General features: G+C 42.5%; 1 protein-coding gene across 1 annotated transcript in view; it reads right to left on the bottom strand.

Annotated features, from left to right (window-relative positions):
• Nucleotides 1-2,216: 2,216 nt before the first annotated feature.
• ANXA4 (annexin A4) overlaps nucleotides 2,217-21,384 on the bottom strand; it is a 33,002-nt gene continuing 13,834 nt past the window's right edge. The window contains exons 2-14 of the mRNA XM_015421091.1: nucleotides 19,728-19,778; nucleotides 17,629-17,716; nucleotides 16,515-16,609; nucleotides 15,296-15,409; nucleotides 13,752-13,842; nucleotides 13,383-13,462; nucleotides 10,085-10,141; nucleotides 9,435-9,528; nucleotides 6,757-6,852; nucleotides 5,970-6,028; nucleotides 3,981-4,103; nucleotides 3,642-3,723; nucleotides 2,217-3,609 (exon numbers count right to left, since the gene is read on the bottom strand). Coding sequence (XP_015276577.1) covers nucleotides 3,661-3,723; nucleotides 3,981-4,103; nucleotides 5,970-6,028; nucleotides 6,757-6,852; nucleotides 9,435-9,528; nucleotides 10,085-10,141; nucleotides 13,383-13,462; nucleotides 13,752-13,842; nucleotides 15,296-15,409; nucleotides 16,515-16,609; nucleotides 17,629-17,716; nucleotides 19,728-19,730 — 963 coding nt within the window. The 5' untranslated portion in view covers nucleotides 19,731-19,778 and the 3' untranslated portion in view covers nucleotides 2,217-3,609; nucleotides 3,642-3,660. The remainder of the gene's footprint in view (nucleotides 3,610-3,641; nucleotides 3,724-3,980; nucleotides 4,104-5,969; nucleotides 6,029-6,756; nucleotides 6,853-9,434; nucleotides 9,529-10,084; nucleotides 10,142-13,382; nucleotides 13,463-13,751; nucleotides 13,843-15,295; nucleotides 15,410-16,514; nucleotides 16,610-17,628; nucleotides 17,717-19,727; nucleotides 19,779-21,384) is intronic.

The following is a 21,384-nucleotide window of genomic DNA, read 5'->3' as shown; positions in this document are numbered from 1 at the left end:
TCCCACCCCTCTTGCTTGGACTTGTGACTCTGTGCTTTGAGATCAGTCCTTTTAAGCTTGCAATACCAGTGGCACTGGGTTCCACTGGACACTGTGTGATTGCACTGATACTGCTGAGCACTCTATACATTGTACTGGTTCTGTTGAGCTTGCAAAAATGCCCCCCACCTTCAATTTTTACTGCAGAGATTCTCTGGCTTGACCTTAGCCCTGTTGGGTTTGCACTGCCATAGTGGCACTGGTTCTATTGGTCACATTGCATTCTGCTGGGCTTGCAGAAATACTTCCCATTGTTGTTTAGCTCTTAAAGTTTGTGACGGTTCCTGGCTCATAAACTGGGCATGCCATGAATCATGAAATGAAATGCATTTTCCCAGTTTGTGCCCATCCTTATTAATATGTATGGTCCTTATACCTGGAGCCCAGGAACAAATTTGTGGCTAAAAATTTAATCACTCTATATTCCCAGTCTGACCTTGACAAATTAGCTTTTATCTTATCAGATGTGGATTCTTTTGTCTCCTATAGGATGGCACTTTTTGCTCTGACCACTAGGAAACTCAGAGCAAATGTGGTTTCTAAGAAAGTAAACAATTAAATCAGATTGTAGTTTTTGAACTGGACTGAAAATTTTTAAAGATGTCTGTTATTTTAGAAATGTTACACTTGTAAGGTTGTATGCTGTAAATGTGTTTTGGATTGTGAAGTCCTATGGCCATATACAATAAATTTATTACTACTATTAATATGTATTTATATGTGCAGTTGCAGTAGTGTTGTCAACCTCCATGTGAGGTCTGGAGATCTCCAGAATTACAACTGATCTTCAGATGACAGACATCCTTTCTGACAGATGACAGACACAGGAAAATTGCTGTTTTGGAGGATGGATTCTATGGCATTATAACCTGCTGAGGTCCCTGCCCTCTTTCAGGCTCCACTCCCCAAAGCTCCAAGAATCCCAAGCTGAAATTGACAACTTTAATTAAGGGCCCCAGTCCTTCATTTGAGATGCAACATTGACTACAGTCTATAGCTTATCTAGTGGAAAAGTTCAATTGCATGCCCACCTCTCTATCCTTTTTTCTGTATCATTTCCAATAGGTTTAGGAAGGCTTCTCCTTCAACTCTACTGTTTATTGTTATTATTAAAATTTCCATTTGACATGGGTGAAGCCAAACAAGAGAATGATTTGGGGCAAACTTAGAAGCTAAAATACTAAGCTGAGGCTATCTTACTTTAGTCACATTCTGAGAAGGCAAGAGTCACTGGAAAAGACAATAATGCTAGGAAAAGTTGAAGGCAGCCAGAAAACAGGAAGACCCAACATGAGACGGATAGTCTCAATCAAGGAAGCCATGGCCCTCTGTCTGCAAGACATGAGCAAGGCTGTTAATGACAGGATGTTTTGGAGGACATTGGTTCATAGGGTCACCATAAGTCAGAGGCAACTTGACGGTACTTCACACACACACACACACACAGAGTGAGTTAATGACAGGCCAAGATTTGTAGCCTCATATTCCAGCCTTCACAGACCACCAGAAGGGAAGATGATTAGTGCAATTCTATCTTTGCCCTTATGGACAGAGGATCGTCAGCCTCTTTGTTTATACAACTGAAGCTCTTTTCTATCAGTACGTTAATTAACATGTTCTTGGGCTTGAGGGAGTAATTAAAAAAAAACATACACAGATTTCTCAAACACATACTACAGGATCCTATCATCTCAGTTTCTAAGAGTGATATAAATTCCTTCCAGTCCTTTCTGAACATGTTACTTGAATGCCATCCTCCTCTCTCTACTGTAAATCTTCTGTTAAAAAGTGAAGCTGGGAATTATTCCCCACCACCACCCCATTTCAGATTTACTGCTTCCTTGTAGTTTAACATGCAGGGAGAATGATTTTTGCTGAAAAATAGGAAATGCTAACCCTGTTGGTCTGTGCATTCCCAATGCCAGACATTAAATGAAGTGCAGAAGGAGACCAGGTCTTTGTTCAGGTTCTGTTCCGCCTTCAGGGGCTCATGATGAGATAATCTGAGAAGCTCTTGGCCTAGCTGTTTTGGTCCATTAAAAACAAAACACCTTATACCAGCAGAGGCATATTTGGTTTATTGAACTGCAAAGCAAGCATCACAACGCCACTTCATACTTCAGATGGTCACTGTGTACTGATCTATGTCAGAAGAATATTTTCCTCCAGTTATGTATCATACTTTCACAATTGCTTTATCCTGAAAAATACCCCACTTTATTAGGAAAAGTTTCCTGTTCAGATTGAAGTTGAGGTTCCATTCTGATAGAGAGCAAGTCTTGCATTACACAGAATCAAGATTTCAGTTTGATGCTTGCTCCAAAGCAGCATTCCCACATGAATAAGAAAACTCAGGCTTAAGAAACAATTCAAGGTTACCTCTGCCATATTGTAGAAAAGGTACAAAAATGTGTCAGAATTTGCATATATTCAAATGAAAGAAGTCTACATATTGTGAACAGCCAACACCATAACCGGGGTAAATACAGGAGTACCGAATCCTAAATTACATACCACAAACATTCAATATTCTGACTGATACTATACATATCTGCATGCATTCACTTATCCTGCGGATTACATTCTGTTGGCAGAAATTGTACTCAACATGTGTGTACATACAGGCATGTTCCTATGCACAGACTTTGGAATTTGTCCAGTTTCTCGTATATGGCTTGGAAAGGAAAATACAGAATATCCTGCAAGAGACCAGTATCAGGGACACAGAGGTATCTGTAATGAGAAAATCTCCATAGCTAATAGAAGCCCAACACAGGCCCTGTAGTTTTTAAAGGATTTAGGAAGGTGGGGTTTCCCCATAAGTATGAGGACTAGGCACATGTTCTTAAAAGAAAGAATCACAGGATTCAACATGGGTTACTAGACTGTGTATCAGAGACCTGCCCATAAGCATAAATGAGAAAAGGGCCTCAACCCAGAGTAGAATTAGGCATGTCTCTATATTACAATCTGGCACTTATTTGCATCTTTGAAAACAAAATAGGGTTATTGTTCCCATCCAGTGGGGTTAGTTTTAATTTCAAGACAAAAAAGAGACACACACATATTGGGCAAGGATTCATCTGTTTACTGGCACCTTTAATTATATCAATATTTTATGAAGCCCGGCCAGTATGCAAGGAAGAGCACTTAGGACAACTTAAACAATGCAGCAGACAGGATCTCTAAAGTATCCTAGAGCCTAACTTGATCTCCATTAAATATTTCCAATAGCAAGATGTGCAATCACCACCGCAGTCAAAAGGAGCAACAGCAAAGTTTCTGGTTTGTGGCTAGACACCTTTCTGCAAGATGAAAAGCCAGGACCCCAATGAAACAGACCATTAAAAAAAATCATACTTTCTACATTGAATAGCCCCCCTCCTGCTACCAAGGAGGTGATAATCTATCAAAGCTTACTTGAACAGATCTTCTAGCTGGCAAAATCTCGGTTTAACAATGCAAAACTGACACTCTGTTTACATTGGAGCATTCTCCAAGAAATGAAAGCATTATTGCAAGAGGCTGAGACCACTTAAAGGTCAGCTATAGGCCGTGCCAAAAGCAGAGGACACGGATAAATGGCCGTGCCAAAAGCAGAGGACACGGATAATTCATTTCTTAATCTTCACCACCACCACACAGACGGAGCAAAACTTTTCTGTAGTCTCCTGAGGTGTCTCCCTGGAAGAGAAACACAAATCACTATTAGATTGTTGGCCTCTGAATTCTTGTGGCACACTCCAGTGGCAAAATGTCTTCGATCAGCCCTGCCAAGATGGGCAAGAGCACAGCAGTGCTCCATTCAGTGCAGCAAAGCTTGCATAGGAGGATTTTGTGCTATAGTGTGCTTTTTATTCTCCTTGGCTTGCTTAACTATGGCCAAATGCTTATGTGCACGTAAATTAACTTGAGCTTCCCACAAGCAAAACCAAACTCACCTTAATGAAGGAGTAGAGGGATTTTCCATATAGCCGTTTGAACTCGGCCTTAATATCTATCATGTCAATTTCACAGCGGGACACCATGATTCGAATGAGTGTGTTATCATCAGTCCCCAAACCCTTGGTGGAGGAGAAAAGAAAAAAATCTGAAGCAACCCTACATTGCAGACTTAAATCGGTTTAAGTAGTTATTCATTCTTCCCAGGGAATCCTGGGAATTGTAATTATGGGGGGGGGCATGCACTTGCAAGGGATCTTCATAAGAATTCTCTGCACCTCACCCAAATACAATTCCTAGGATTCTTTGGGTGAAGTCATGGCAATTAGAGATATCAAATCAATATAAGTTTTGTAGCAAATATCAGTACATATTCAAAATCACAGTTTAGCTACCTCTTAACATATTTTGCACTCTGTTACTAAGTCAATAGGCCTTACCCCCAAACAGCTGCATATAGGGCTGCAATCTCTGTTATGTAAAGTGGTAAGTGTCCACACACACACTTTCAATGCTTGTTTTGGGTGAAGTGGGGACCTGAGTGCTACATGTACACAGACCCAGTGTGTGGTAATCAATTAAAGTTAATGGATGCTGGAATTTAAGAAAGGCATCATTGTGGGTGTTCCACATTAAAATCACAGAGATCAAAGAACAATGAGTCCAATTCCATACAAAACCTCTTCCCCAATAACCCAAAAACCTTAGAGATATCAGTTTGGATGACGAGGAGCCGGGTGCCACAAACAGATGCCCTTCCTGTATCAGAAATTCTATGTGCTAATATGTTCCTAGTACTCAAGCATTAGGGAAGGAGTTTTGAAAATGAATTCACCACATTTTGAAATTAGTATGCAACAGGAATCTAGAATTAGTCCCCCCCCCTTTGATAGTGCTTAAAGCAACAAGAATGCAATCTGCCAATATATAGAGAACACTGAAATGCACCTCTGGGCAGAATGAAGACAGAAAGAGTTTTGAAAGTGTGCTGTTGATTTTGGGTCTGTTCTTAGAAAACAAAAGGGGGACTGGGTAAAGTTGTAGTAGTTCTGGGTTTGTGCAAAGTTTTCACTCAACAGAATGAGCCAGTCTTTCCCAAATGTTGCCTTCCTTTGTTGTTTTCATGTCTACATTACAACCCTTCCCTCAGGTCAGCGTTCCCCAGGGGGGTGCCTGCTGAGTGTTTTTTTTTAAAGTGGGTGTGGCCAAGGGCTTTTGCCCTACAGGGCTTCTGATTTGCCACTGGACATCTAATTGCCCGTGCAGATTAAAAAACACATACACATTGATTTGGCAGCAGCTGCCACCACAGCCCAAAAATCCTCACTGTGTAAGTAAAGATCAGCTGTAAGCAAGAAAATATTTTTAAACAATATGTTCCTCTAAAAAACTCATCCTGAGCTGCTGCCTGAAATGTTGAAGAGTTACTATCAGAGTGATGCATAATGTCACTCCCTGACATTTTGTGGTTGGCCCTACCTCCTGCAGCAGCCATTCTGCGGTTGCACCCACTATTCTGTGGCAGAATTCCAAAGGTGCCCCCCCCACAGGCTCAAAGAGTTTGGGAGCCCCTGTTCTGTGGTGTGGTCAGGCTCGTAGCTACAGTGGGGCATCACAGGGCCCGGCCCCCTGACTTACCACCAAGGCCCCCTTACTTCCCATCCAGGCCAGGCGCTCCCTTGGGGGGGAGCAGGGGTGGGCACGGGGTGCCCCCTGACTTATTTAAAGGCCCCCTGTATTTAAAAAATGTTGGCTATGGGCCTGGGTGTGGTGCTTAAGAAACCCTGTTAAAGTTTCCCAGATTCCACCACAACACACCATGAATACATTTCAAATGTAGATATCTGTCCCTCTAGTTGCAAGATTTGGGGATTTCAGACATTTAAACAACTGAGGACACAGTTTTGTTTGATCCATACACAAAGGAGTCATCCTAGTTGGGTGGGTGTGTGCTTTAAAGAATTAAACCCATTACACTTTTTTTTTACCTTCATGGATTTGTACAGTCTTTCAGCAAAGTAGGCACTCCTGTTTCTCATGCATTTTACTGTAAGAAGAAAAAGAAGCAAGGTTAGCAAAGCAAGAGATGACAGCTGCCTGAGCGGTCAAGAGCAGAGTAGCCAATGCTGAGCTAGATGGAGCAAAGGTATGACTTGGCAGAAGGCCATTTCACAGGTCCAACAGACAAAATCTGAACTCATTAGCTACACTCAGCCTGTCAATCAGGTTGAGTGACAATTGCTCAAACCCACTGTCAACACTTCCTGAGCAGCACACGTATATGCAGGAAAGCATAATTTTTGCTCTGCAACAACAGAGTGCCACCGTAAATTATGAAAATACAAGCATTCTGTGTAATTAGCACTTTGCTAACTGGAAACATCTAGTAGAGGAGTTCTTAACCTCTCTATAAGAACCAGTTCAAAAGCTGCCATTAGCCTGGGGGAACCAAAAAGGAGCAAACGGAAAGATCTAGGTTCAAATCCTTGTCAGCCATGAAGCTTGCTGAATGACCCTGGGCCTGAATCTTTGTCAGCTTAACTTACCAAAGGCAGGCTGTGAAGATAAAAATGGGATAATGTGTCTGTTGCCTTGAAGTCTTTGGAAAGTATGTGCATGAGTGGAGGGGATACAAACATAATAAAAGCAAACCAACCCCTAAGAACACAAGCAAGGTAACTATTGCAAGCACTTCTGCTCCTTGGCTTGCCAAAAATGGTCAGTAACAGAAAATCTACACCCAAATTTAATTCTACAGTTTAATAAGACACTTACCTATTGCTAATAAAGCATCTTCAAGGTCACCTGACATCTCAGATTTAATGCTTTCTGTAATGTCCTTACCAGAGAGGTTCTGGTAGGCGCGAAATACTGAAAAGAGAAAGAGCATTTTTCTGTACAAGAAAATTCTGAAGAGTAGTACTCCCATTTTTAGTGTAACTCTGATATAAACATTCTGCATCAAAATATCAGGGGCTTAAAGAAACACTCTAGTAACTGAGCTGGGAGATGCCACTGAGACAGAGTGGGAATTTACTGCCAGATCCTGAAACTTGAGTCTGCAGATTAAGTCCAAGTAACATTTGAGAACACTGATTGGGCTGTCCAGGTATGAGATTCTTGTGTCCATTCTGGTAAGCTTTTGAAATTTGAGTATGTACAAGGGAACTTACAGTTTATAAACATCAGAATACCTTAACATTTTCTATCTCTTTTCCTATTAAAGTAACACACCAGAAATAAATGTAACCTCTGATATGTCATTAGTTGAGGGGCCTATCAATTAAAATTGCCCCTACAATTAATGAACTAAATCTTTGGTTAAATAGTCTACTGATTAAAGATTGCTCTGTGGGTATGAATTGCAAGTTCAGTCAGGGTTACTATGGTTGTGATTTGGGGATTCATGGTGCTTAAGTTGCTGGGATCCAGACAGGTGCTTGTTTTCCCAGAGAAGAGAGCCATAAAGTGCACCAAGAAGTCAGTCGAGCAGAGATTAATCTCCCAGAGAGATAAACATGTGCTCCATCTGCCAGGTGAGCAAGATGGGTAACTGTGCAAAACATGATCTGGCTACTGAGATATGTGTGACATGAGATGTGTGGTGGACCTTCTGGACCTGGTCCACCATGAGTATTTTCAATCAGATGCAGCACATGTCTGATCAAAAGTTGTCCTGATAGATCTGGGGAAAGATTCAGGTCTATTGGAGCTGAAAAAATTCAGGTTTCCCCAATATTTATCGAATCTCAATACCATACTGATATACGGATTCAGGAATATCAGGAAATACCAATAGTTTTTTGGGTCCAATAGACCTGAATCCAGAAAAAAATTATTTTTTCCTCCTTGCACATCCCTATTTGATAGCAGACAAGTCTAGGAACTGAGGGTGAAATTAGTTCTTCCATCCTTTAGTATATGGATGGCAGTTGTTTGTCCTAGCATTATAATTTGCTTTGCCTCAGGCACAGCACTCAAAATTCATTTTCTCTGACCTAATGAGAGAGTCTTCATAGTGCTGGAATTATGATTTCCACAGTGGTTAATTACAGCACAGTTTCCAGAATTGGGCACGCCCACATCATGTGCAACAGGGCAAATAATTACACCTCCAACCTGATTAAGTGCTTAAGAAGACATTTTGAAATAATGTTATCTATGCCTAGCATAGTCTAAATATATGTTTCTACTGGATCAGTCTTAACTTTATTTATGGGAGACTGTAGGTGCTAGATTCTACTGGATCAGTCTTTATTTATGGGAGACTGTAGGTGCTAGACTCCTTTATCAAGGCAATCAGTCTTGCAAAATTCTCTTCCAGTTTCTTCTTTGGCCAGTTCTGTCATAATTTCCTTCTCCACAGAGGAGATGCATGAGACATATTGGGCCTTAATAGTTTCATTTCTGTTGCATTTTTCCTGATACTTTTCCATTGGTGTATAAGCAGTGAGTTTTCAAGTTCCAAGCAACGTGTGAGCCATTGGTTTTAAAAAAAAATAGATAGTAGATCTGGGGAAGGAAACATGGTCCTCAGAACTGAAGGTCTTTCTGAAACTTCATCATTTACTTCATTTATACCCTACTTTTCGTCCCAATGGGGAACCAATGTGGCTTCCATTCTCCCCGTCTCCATTTTATCCTCGCAACCACCCTGTGAGATAGGTTGTGCTCAAAGTATGCAACTGTCCCAAGGTCACCCAGAGAGCTTCTGTGGCTGGGGATTTGAACCTGGGCCTCCCAGATCCTAGACCAACACTCTAACCACTATACTACTCTGGCTCTTTACAGGCAGCGAGACCAAATCTGGAAGCAAGGGCATGCTCTAGTTGTACAGACTGTCACTTGTGGGGGGACTTTGAGAAGGTTTTTTAGTGTGTCAAGTACTAAAAGGATCCAAAAGTCCCTAAAGAAAGGATCTAACACAAAGATTTGTTTTTCAGATGACCTTTCCATGTGAAACATGTAGCATACCATCTTCAGATCTGGATTACAATAACTTCATTCATTTGAATACTTGTGTAGGGGCTAATTTTACCTATCTTTGTAAAGGTATCCGGAAGCTTATGTCAGAAATGAAAATATTTGGGGCCAATATGTCTCATGCACCTCCTCCATGGAGAAGGGAATTATGCTGGAACAGGCTGAAGAGGAAACTTGAAGAGAATTCTGCAAGACTGACTGAAGTGGTGAGACTCCTGCAAGGGCCCTGAGCTAAATTACGCAAGCCAAGCCTTGAACTGTGCAACTGTTGTTTGCAAGTTAATTGGCATCCTCCAGAGAAGATAATTAATATAAGGGAAATGAGATTAAAATTGATGTAAAATTCTTCCTTCTATTACACGTACAGCATTAAGGAGAGTATACTTTATTTGTATTTGTCCTAATGCATCACAGATCCCCAACCAGAGAAGTATTTTTAGAAGAATAAGACAGAGCAATAGAAATCTTACCCTTTTCTAGATGATGTTTGTTTCTGGAACAGAGGACAGTCATGAACTGGGCCTCATCTGTCCCCCATCTGGCCTCCCCAGCTTCATACAGGCACTGAACATTATAAAAGTGCGGAAAAATTAAAGTGCTAGTTTTGAAAGGATCGAGACCTCATCATCTTGCTGGATCAGACCAAAAGCCCATCTCGTCCAACATCCTCTTTCACAAAGCAGCTAGCCAGATGCCCCAGAACTTCAAAACTGAGACACAAAGGCAGCAGCCTCCTCTGTAGATCTGGATTTACATCCCCCCCCCCAAACACCTGCAAGTTGCAACACTTCCTGAATTGGTTGGCAAAGGCTGGTTAGAAAAGTCTTACAACAGTGATCCCTAATAGGGCACCATGACACCCACATATTTTGGAGAAAGTCCCTATTAACAGGGACTGGAGCTTAATTCTAGGTGCAAAGGACTGGGGCTGTTAGAAAACTATTAACAGTTGTCCCACCATTGTTTAATTCATGATGGCGGAATCTATCCAATAACTTCTTTGTTGACTAAGAAGTTGTTCGCTTTTAACTGGAAAAAAATGGCTCCTCTAAAGCCATCCCCTCAGCCCTGAAGCAGAGAGGAAATGAAATAGAGTCCATTTGTGTGAAAAGCTACAGACCTGGGCATCTTGTTGGACAAGGCCCTCATCGACATAGTTGCTATCATCTCTGTTGCCCTAGAAATGAAATGGGTTTGTTAGATTCAACCTATTTCAGATAATGATAATATAAAAACAGACAACTTAATGTTATATTTGAACTGGCAGAGAAAGTTGTATAAGATGGGAGAACATAAAAGGGAAATGCCCCACATATTGGGGGGGGGGCACATTAAACATAAGAGACGACAATGCTGGATCAGGCCAATGGCCCATCCAGTCCAACACTCTGTCACACAGTGGACAAAAATACCAGGTGCCATCAGAAGGTCCACCAGTGGGGCCAGGACACTAGAAGCCCTCCTACTGTTGCTCCCCCCAAGCACCAAGAATACAGAGCAGCACTTGCCCCAGACTGAGAGTTCCTATCTATACCCTGTGGCTAATAGCCACTGATTGGCCTCTGCTCCATATGTTTATCCAATTCCCTCTTAAAACCATCCATGCTTGTAGCCGCCGCCACCTCCTTAACAAGGACGGTAAATTAACAAAGGGGAGAAAGAACTATCTTTTAGACAAGTTCTGCTAAGTTTTCCAAGACATGGTGAAACACCAGCCTTTTGGAGGTTCAAATGGGGAAAAAATCTTCACCAAGTGAGAATGTGATGGAAGTCATCTTGTGATGAGGTATTCTTTTCTCTGAATGATTGATTCTTTCGCATGATGATTTTTGTAATTTATCCCTTTGTAGTAACTGCAAGGGTTAAGTATTTATTCTATCACTTGAAGCCCCTGCATTCAATAAATCACAGTTTATAAAGTTTAGCAGGCCCCTCAACAACCTGTAGTATGTTGAGGGCACTAAACTGGAATTCTTATAGATGTGTTTGTTGATAGCAGCTGTGGTGTGTTATAATTCTGAAATCCCAGTTTGTTCAGTAGGTCTGCCCCTGGCACCACCTGGATACAGAGTTAGCAACACAGAGCAGCTAAAAATTCCTAGCTGTTCTGGCAACATTTGGCTATTTCTGAGTCTTTCCCAGGACACACCCTGCTACCCTCTCTGCTCTCCTACAAGCCTTCTCGCCACCCACATCCCTTCCAGCTATTAATGACTCACCAAGCATAACTGTGCAGTTCCAGTTTCTCCAAAAAAGAAATTTAAAAGGCAGTAGGACAAGAGATCTCTCTTAATCATAGGCTTTTATTCAGTTTGCCAACACACACAACAGCGATTGCTCCACAAAAACACTGTGACAGTCAAAAGTGGTTCACAAACTGCTTACTTGCTGTACTTTCCTTCCCATATAATTTAGTTGCTACAGAAGAATATAGGTTGCTGAGTGTTCTTGTGCATGCATGTACATGCAAACAGACTACATACACCTCTTCAAGCACAAAAGCAAGCCCATATTGTGTGACCTTTACTGAGAAGGGGTATTTGTGCACTGTGGTTTTAAAAATGTTTTTCAAGCTTTGCAAATACAAGCAGTTCTCATGAGTAACATGTGGCATTTTTGCTGCAGCTGGAGAATAATATGTGGGGTGTTGGGAGGAAAGTACACAGCTGATTGCTTAAGTGGCCTGAATTTACTTAGCAAGGAGTCATGCAGAAAACATGGTGGGTGTTTGTGAGATGGGTTTGCCAAGGAAGATGGCTTACAAGCCTTGGAAGAACTTTGCATATGCACATGGGTGTGTGTCACCTTGACAAGAAAGATAAACTGGCAGAGAAGGGAAGAGAATGAAAAAATATGGCAACTTTGGGTTACTTATTCTTATACTTCAACAGCCTAGCCCTGATCACACCTCTGTCACCCTTGCCCTTTTCCATAACAAGTCCATACAGTGTCCCACCATGTGAGCAGGCAGTACTCACAACCAATGCTCCCTCTAAGCTGTGGAGTACTGTGAGCAAAAATTCTACTTTGTGAGCTCCTGGCATTAAAGTTGTGAGTGAGCGATTGGGCTACTGCATAAATGAGTTTGCTCGGGAGCCACCCTTCCTGAGCGAGGACAAAAATGGATGAGTCGGAGGCTAAAAAACTATGAGCTAGCTCACACTGACTCAACTTAGAGGGAACACTGCTCACAACTAACTAAAAAGAGCTCCCTTTCAAACCATTTTTATCCCGGGAGTGTGTGACCCAATCAGTTATTCATATATTTATACCCCACTTTTCTCCCCAATGAGGACACAAAGTGGCTTGCAACATCTTTGTCTCCTCCTTCATTTTGTCCTTACAACAACAGTTCTGTGAGGTATGTTAGGCTGAAAGTGTGTGACCAGCCCAACATCACCCAGAGAGCTTTCTTGTCAGAGTGAAGATTCAGATCTAAGCCTCCTAGACCCTGGTCTGTCACATTAACCACTATACCACATGGCTCTCTCAAAGCTGTTCTCTCAACAGCAGTTTCTGTCAGAGCTCTCTCAGCCCTACCTAGTACCTCACAGGGTGTCTGTTGTGGGGAGGGGAAGGGGAAGGAGATTGTAAGCCGCTCTGAGACTCTTTTGGGTAGTGAAGGACAGAGTATAAATCCGATCTCCTCCTCCTCTTCTTCTCTCATGAGTTTGTTCTCAAGCTGTAGAAGATTTGTTTTTATTTCATATGGGAAAGAAACAGGAAATATAGTGAAGTGGCTAGACTGAAAGGGAAAGCTGAATGTTGTAAGATAGCCACGAATGAAGCCGGAATGACACCGACAGCCAGATTTGTCAAGAATGGCTTAAAGATCTCCAAAGAATCTTGACTTCCCCTTCCTGACTCTTTTTATTCAATCAGCAAACAGTAAGCAGCCTACAAAAAGTGAAACTTTGCCAGCTGCTTAGAAATCCTTGAGCACTTGGGACTGCCTCTTCTTGGAAGAGGGAAAGGACACAAGCAGTGAACTATAACCAGGGTTTATGACCAAACTGTGGTTTATGGTGTAGGTCTGCTTTGCTACACACATCTAATAGACCAACCAGGACTTGAGCAAAGCCACTCTTTACTCTGACATGTGAATAACTCCAACAACATATACACACTAGAGGGGTGTGTGTAAAAATAAAGGCACTCTCACTTAAGGAACCAGCAATCATACTTCCTATCTATGTTTGAAATCCTGCATTTTAGAACTCTACCACCGTTGAGAAAGCATTCATTCCAAGTTGGAAGACATAGCTCTCTCAGGGCCAGCCCATCCACAGAGGCTAGCTAGGTGGTAATCTACAGCACTGGGCCTTAAGAGACACCAAACTAGAAAGAAACAAACTCCTTTTCTCATCTGTGAAAAAACCCCAAACAGTAAATACCCTTTTAGGACCAAAATTACTTACAGTTGCCAGAGATACCAGAACTCTCCGCAACATCGAAGACGTGTCAGAGACAATGTCCTTCTCAAGGTGAGTTCCATACTCTGTCAAGATCCCAAAACATAGTTGTTTTTAAAAGGTGCGTGGGAGTGCATTTCAAAACACAGCAGCTACATTAACATTTTGAAAGACTGCATAGCCACCTTTGAACCAGAGGTGGTCTCCAACACAAAGCAAGGACAGTGCCTCAGAAAGCTGATACTCAGGACTATTAAAGGGGAGACAGATGTGATGGGAACAATGCATTGAGATCTTCTACTGCACAAGCTCGGTTGAAATGGGGATACACAGGAAGCATCAGAAAATCAGCCCAAACAAAGTCTTAATACGCACGGTGTTTGTAGGTTTCATTAATCCGTCGGATTTCATCATTTGTACGAGAAGCCAAAATTTCTATCAGGCAGCCTTCATCTGTCCCAGCCCCCTAAGTAGATGCAGATATAACAGTATTACCACAAAGAAAGGGAGAGGTGTGAGTAACTGGCAGGACTTGGACATAACTATCCTAGGCTTAGTAAAAAAGACAAAATACCAAGATGAAAAAGGATCCCAGGGGCCTTGAAAAATATAATAATATTAACTCAGCTCAGCCCTGACCTGGATGGCCCAGGCTAACCCAATCTCATCAGATTTTGGAAACTAAACAGGGTTGGACCTGGTTAGTACTTGGGTAGGAGACCACTAAGGAAATTCAGGGTTGCTGCTCAGAATCAGGCAATGGAAAAAACCACCTCTGTTTCCTCTTGCCTTGAAAAACCTACGGAGTTGCCATACATTGGCTGCAACGTAACAGCACTTTACACACACAGTCCTGCTCAGAATAGTATTCATCAGGTCATTATCAATCTCCTGACACATTAATATAGTAAACCACCTTGGCAGCTGATATGGCTAAAAGGTAATCAACAACTATAGCAAGGTAAATGAAAAAAAATTAAACATACTACTTAACTGAAGTTAGAACATGGGCTGTACACATTTACATATTAGATTTGCTAAAGAAATGCAGACTGTAGTTTTACAGTACATGACCAGATGAGCACATCTGGTCCTCATCAGTGCAGAGAAAAGCTTGCAAATGGGCAGACATCAGATTGGATTCAGTGATATATGCACAGAAAGGAAAATGTACTTAGTGCAGTTTTGTTTGCATAAGCAGTAGTACGCAATGGTGATTTAATAAAATTTTTAATGAAATACCAAATGTCCATATGGAGCAATGGAACGTGCATCAGAGTCACATGATTTCATTTAATTTAGTTTTCAAATTGTATCAGAAGAGGTCCCTTGTGTTATGACTTGCGTACGTGCAAGAGACAGTAGGGATGGAATTGCTTTCACTTAGTGAAGACAAAAAAGGAGTTATTTTAGTACTTCTGCAAGGACTATTTGTTACGCATGTGGAAATCTTCCATGTCTGTACATTTCTCAAATAAGATGAAGGAAAGGACATAAGAGTTCTCTATAGTCAGTGTGATATGTTTACTTCAGTACTCTAAATAATGCTCTAGAACTTCTTATATTGTGGCTATTTCCTACCCTAAACTCTATTGGGCATGCAATCCCATACATTATTCTCCTGCAGTGCTACCCCAAGTACACTTTCCAGTGAGTTAGCCCACTGAATAGATTTGATTAGGATTCTAAGTAGACCTGTTTAGGATTGCACTGTTAGTGTCCATGCCACCTTAGTCCCAATCACTGTGAAAGTGGGAACTCCGCCAACAGAAGACGTACATTATTTATTCTACTCACACAATCCGGGTACAGAGTTCACACAGCCCTAGTTCCAGGCCACACTGTCCCCATGACAATTTTGTTGGAATTGTGTGCATTGCACTAAATTCACAGGCTCTTCTAGTAAAGCACTTGCAAACCTTCATAGCGTTCTTCAGTTCCTGAACATCATACAGTGTGATGGGAGTCATCAGTGCAACAATGGTCCTCTCAAAATTTCCACTCAGTTCAGACTTTAGGTCAGCAATCAAATCCTGTAGGGGGAGGGGGACAGAGATGTTCTTGATCAATAAAGGCATCACATTTTTATGTCACACAGAGGTGGTTAGGAAAATGGTCTCAGTGTGGCACAGACACACTGACGAGAATAGTCCTTTGCAACAGGGAAGCAAGGGTAAGATCAATGTACTTAAAATTTCACCATGTTGTTTAATAAGAAAGGTTGGAGGGAAGAACTTCTAGGCATGCAAAGCCAAAGAGAATTGTGTTTTGTCCCAAAGAATTTTATGGATCCAGAGATCTGAGTTTCAGTAAGTAAAGCAGGCAATAAATGAAGTAACAACATACAATTTGTTTCATGAACAAAGAACGTTTATGCAAGAAAATCAATTGACCAAACCTGCAGCCTAGCAAATCATTAACCTCTCTGTCTCCAGGGGCCTGGACATTTTTCCTTTTCCTGATGGCAATACGAATGAAGAAAACACTATGAAGGGATTAACGGTGCTAGGCTGACGCTAGTTCAATTATGGTCCATGTATGGGAATATTGCTAGATTGCCTGAAAAGCGTACCAGGATCATAAACACAGACAGCTTCACCATCAATATTTACTAATAAGGAAATTTTTATAAAATGTTGTTTATTTGTCCTCAGTACAACCTATGATGTCTTTAACGTGGCCCATGTTCTGAACGGGAATTTAAAGCCAAATGACTCACCCAGAATCCAGCAACTATGCAGACCTTGCCCCCTGTCCAATATTCTGCTCAACAAACTCAACTATGCATATAAACTCCTCAGAATTAGTAGCTCACAAGCATCTGTACTAGTTTGTATGCCCACACAGCTATGTAAGTCACTTGTAGCCTACACAGAAAAACATTTCATTCCTGGAAACCTGAAAAGCATTTCTATGCACCATGAGAATAGTAAAATGATCTCCCCTTAATTTAATACATCCTACTGTAGATAATGTCACACATCCACAACTCCAGGACTGAATGGGAATATCTGGGTTCCCCACACTCTTCCGCACATAGGAATCAACATTAAGATCCCTATGACATAATTTTAGAGTGAGGCTATAAGAGTTTTCCTTTCACCGAATACAGAAGGCAAAAACTTTGATACCACCTACCCGGCCAATGGAGCTTTTGTAAGCAATTGCAATTTGCTGTCGTTGGGCCAAATTCCTCTTGGTCAAAACTTCAATAATGGCATCTTCATCTGTGCCTGGGACAAGGGAAGAAAATAACTAATTTATTTGAAACTTAAGTAGCAAGACTCCCCCAATGGGAGAAAAACACAATTGGTTTTCTGCTAGAAACCAGCCACTGGCAATAAAGAAGTTTTGGCTGATAGTTTCCCATAGTAATAGAACAGAGTTGGGATCTGAAAACAACCTCTTCAACAGCTATAGGCAAATGTTGTCCTCTAGAGCCATGCAAAGGTTCTTCTCTTCCAAGACACCACATAACAAATATATTGTTAGGTTTTAAGCAGATTCTAGTGTGTACTCAAACACCTCCATCTTTTAAAATCCTCTTCTACATTCAGTCCTCCAGCCCCTTAGCCAGCAATTCTCTTTTTTTTTGTATTTTTGTGTGTGTGCGTGCACAAATGCCCGTGCCTAGAAGTCTTGGTGACCTCTGGCAACTCCTATGGGGCATGGAGGACATTCAGATAAGTGGCTTGATAGCCTGCCTCTGCCTCCTGGCCCTGGTATTCTTTGGAGGTCTCCCATCCAAGTACTTGCCAGGGTACTTGCTTAGCTTCCGAGATCTGACAAGATTGGGCTTGCCTGGGCTATCCAGGTCAAGGCAGCCAGCAATTTTTAAATCTGTCAGGCCATCTACTGCTCTGCTCTGCAAACATCATTATTTTGGGGGACCGTGGTTGCATCACTGCACGCCATCAGCTCAGAGAAGGAGCAAAGCCTGTGGATTAAGCCACAAAAGAGCTGATCGGACCGGCAGAGACAAATCCTGACACAACAATTTCGATTTGCAGTTTATAGCATCCACTATAGTCAAGTACACTGCGACTTTTTGTTTTACCTTCGTGCCAAGTAACCAAGGCCTTCTACCTCAAAATATTTCTCACCTCCTTTCATGCAGAACACATGGCCTGCCTTGTTCAAGAATCAACAGCTTAAAGCAGAAGTACTAAAATTCCACAGCACCGGGCAGAGAAGATGCAGGAGGCTTATGCTGAGTTGGACAAGAATTAGTGAGGCACAGGAGAACACTCACCCAATCCTTTCATAGCCTTTCGAAGTTTCTGGGCATCCTCTTCAGCACTGAAGGAAGTAGATCCCTTGATGGTTCCCCAGCTTCCTGCCTAAAGGCCACAGGATATCAATTGTTAAACAGCATAACAAACAAAAGGGTAACAGAGATCTAGGGCATGAGCAGGATGCTTGGCCATAAAACCAGGGAGAATACACTTGGACTTCTAGATGGTCACTTCCAAGGAATCCTCCACAGCAAGTAGGGAACAGATCTGGGAACAGGATTAAGCATAATGGCAGCTTCCCAATCCTCAAAAAACCCTGTTGAGACAGTGGGGCCTGGAGATCTCATAGAATTACCACTGATCTCTAGATGACAGAGATCAGTTCCCTTGGAGAAAATGGCTGCTTTGGAGGGTGGACTGTACAACATTATACCTTGCTGAAGTTTCTCCCCTCCCTAAACTCTGCCCTCCCCAAACTTTACCCTCAAATCTCCAAGAATTTCTAAACTGGAGCTGGCAACCCTCAGACAGTTGCTCCACACAAGCTAAGCTCAAGCAGTTAGATGTGCAATCCCCAAATGGGAACAGGCCTGTCAAAAAGGTCCAACACTCAATGAAGTTCACTACTGACAAGCAAGCTAGATGTTTATATTTTATCTGGTATGGGTGGCTGAAGAGGTGGTACGTGTTTGTTGCCTTCGGACAACTTAGTTCCACTGGTTCCCCTTTACTACATGGGAGGATCGCATAGCTCAGGGGAAGAGCACATGTTTGCATGCAGAGGATTCCATGCTCAGCAGTACTAGAGAACATATACAGTATGTACTGGAGCAAAGAAGGCTGAACACATGGCCACATAATGCTGCCCTATAATAAATCAGACCATTGATCTAATCTAGGTCAGTGGTGATTACTCTTAACTGGCAACAGCCCTCCAGTCTCACAAAGAGGACCTTCACATCACTGACTTCCTGATCGTTCGAACTGGAGAAGCTAGGAATTAAACCAATCCAATCCAAAGCCTTTTATTGGCATATAAATAAAGTACAGAATCATACAGAGTCAAATTAAAATTGCCGAGTAACATCACAGAGTATCATCATAAAAAACCTAGTTCATAATATCATTTATCAGGCCGTAGGGCCATGGCACTGCAGAGAAACTTTGCTGCTATTTCAGCTATTTCTGTATCTGAGTTATCGAGCAAGAAAAGGAGCTTAAAATCATCAGGGGTCTCTAAAAAATGGCCTAATATGGGATATAGAAGATCCCGATGGGACGCCAAATAGAGAGGGCACTGGAAGAGGACATGGGCAACAGTTTCAACACAATCCTTCATACAAGGACAGCACCTGCTAGGATAGGGAATCCCTTGGAATCTGCCAGATAAGATAGCTGAAGGAAGAACATTAAATCTAGCCAAGGATATGGCTCTACGCAAATTTGGAGCTATGAGTTGATAGAGGTATACTGCTGGAAGATTTGCATTAGGAATAATCCCCAGTTGTAAGGGAGAACAGGTTCTGTTAGACAGGCTATAAAGAGTTTGTAGCTCTGATCCCAATAATCTAGATTTTATTATTAAAAAGGCCTCAGACTCAGAAAGCATATATAAGGATTCTAGGGACAAATTCAGGGAACTTATTTTGGCTTCGATGTAAGATAGCCATCTGGAATTAACAGATTCCGAAAGTAGTTGGTACATATAACTGAAGGGGTCAGAGTTGAAATGGAGTTGTAACCAAAATTTAATTGTGTGGATCCATGCCTTAGTAGCCAGCAAATTCTGACTGCACTGCTAGGAATTAAACCCAGATATTCTACCACTGAGCCACAGCCCATTTCAGGTTCAGAGGACCTTAAGCTCTGTCCATCATGCTGAAGCCAAAAGTATACCATGCTCTTTCTGTTCTCATCACTGACTTTACACTTCGTTGGAACAAGATCAAGCCCCCCCACCAACAAGATCAGATAATATTTGCTCTGATATGAGGAAGCAAAGGCAAATCTTCCTGTTGTTTTATTTCCCTGAGTCAATATCACAGACCACTAACCCTGTTTATTAGGCTCAGAGCATACCAGGCACAGCCTGCACCTGGCAAACATAAGTACTCACCATTACAACGTAGACTCAGTATTCTTCTAATCTTGAATCTCCCAGATAATTCTGTCGGATAAGGGAAGAGGAAGGGAATCAATTTTAGATAATCATTGATAGAGTTCAAAGTCTCTGCACCTACCTGAAAGTTACAAGACAAAGTCCCTATTGCCTTCTAATATTAGAGAGAAAAGCTGCCAAGGCCCTGTGGATTTAAGAGAGACTGAGGCAGAGATGCCAGCCTCCAGGTGGGACCTGGAGATCCCCTGGAATTACAGCCCAGTCCAGACTACTGGAGAAAATAGATGCTTTGGAGGGTGGACTGTATGGCCTTGTGCCCCACTGAGGTCTCTGTCATCCCCAGGCTCCATCCCCAAATCTCCAGGAGTTTCCCAGCCTCGATCTGGCAACCCTACTCCCCCGTCCCCCCCTAGACCAAGGAAAGTTGACAAAGATCCTTGCTACACTGGGGCTGCGGTCACACGGAACAGAAGCCACACAAGTGAGACGGAAAACAAGCGGAGTTTCCGGGCGCGATCTCACCAGCACATCTGGGAAGCGTAGCACTCCCGTGGCACAACCGAGGCTTCCAGCCGAAACTGCGTGGCAAAAAACTAGTACCTCGGAGGTACTAGTTTCCGGAAACTGCGGGGCAAGGGCGGGCGTCTGATCGCGTTTCCGGTGGCATCCGGCGCCCGCCCATGTCTCCTTGCAAATAAGGTGTGGTTTTTTTGTCCACGTCTCTGTGGATGCGCACACGCACCCAACAGAGCATGCGCATTCGTCGTGTACACCCTAAAAAAACCCAGTTTGCCGCAGCGCGCGCTTCTTCGTTGCGCGCCGGCTCATCCTGTGATCAGCACCTCTCCCTTGCCATGGAACCTCCACGGTGCCCCCACAGGACCTCCACAGGAGGTCTGATCGAGTAACTGCGCAGTAGTTTGCCCCAGAGCAAACAGCCACGCTTCTCCCCCGCAGTTTCCTGCCCGTGTGACCGGGGCCTGGGTTATGTACCCCACCAGAAGACACCCTGTAAGGACTGACTTACAGTGAAGTCCCAAACACACCCTTCTAAGTCCAAGTCTGTTGATGTCAATCGGCTTAGAATTGTATAACTTGCTTAGGAGTGCACTGCAATGTGCCAAAGACTCCAAATCACTGAAAGCAGCATTGCTAGCAAATGCTGTTCTACGATCCTCAACAATATACAGTGGTAATTTGGTACAGACTGCCAGCAGATCTTTTTGAGCAGCTGAGTTCTGAGGCCAAAAAGTGGCCACCATAGAAGATATTATTCCAGGATTTTTTCTATTGGCCTTTTCTGGCAACAGCTTTCTCCCAGGGCTAGAATTATGAGAGCAGAAGCCAGGGAAAATGCCACAAGCAAAAGTGGTTTCTGCTATACTGGGCTCTCCATCTCAGCTGTCACTTGGCAAACGTGCCATGTCGCATCCAGAGCCCAAGATGATTAACACAATGGGCAGAAGGGAGCTGATGGTTCATTGGCGGAGCACGGACCAACTTCTCAAGAACCACCTAAAACCTGTTGGGATTCTTGCAAAGAATGCTGGATAGCCTGATTCATAAAGCAACCAGCATGTTCCTAAGTAAGAGGGCTGATTCTGGATTACTTTACACTGATTGGTCGTGCCTTAAACGTCAGGATGTTCTGATG

This window comes from Gekko japonicus, unplaced genomic scaffold (assembly GCF_001447785.1).
Source record: "Gekko japonicus isolate JY-2015 unplaced genomic scaffold, Gekko_japonicus_V1.1 scaffold13, whole genome shotgun sequence".
In the NCBI taxonomy this organism is placed as follows: Eukaryota; Metazoa; Chordata; class Lepidosauria; order Squamata; family Gekkonidae; genus Gekko; species Gekko japonicus.
The sequence above is the reverse complement of the archived record's forward strand: the minus strand, read 5'-3'. Positions and strand labels throughout refer to the sequence as shown.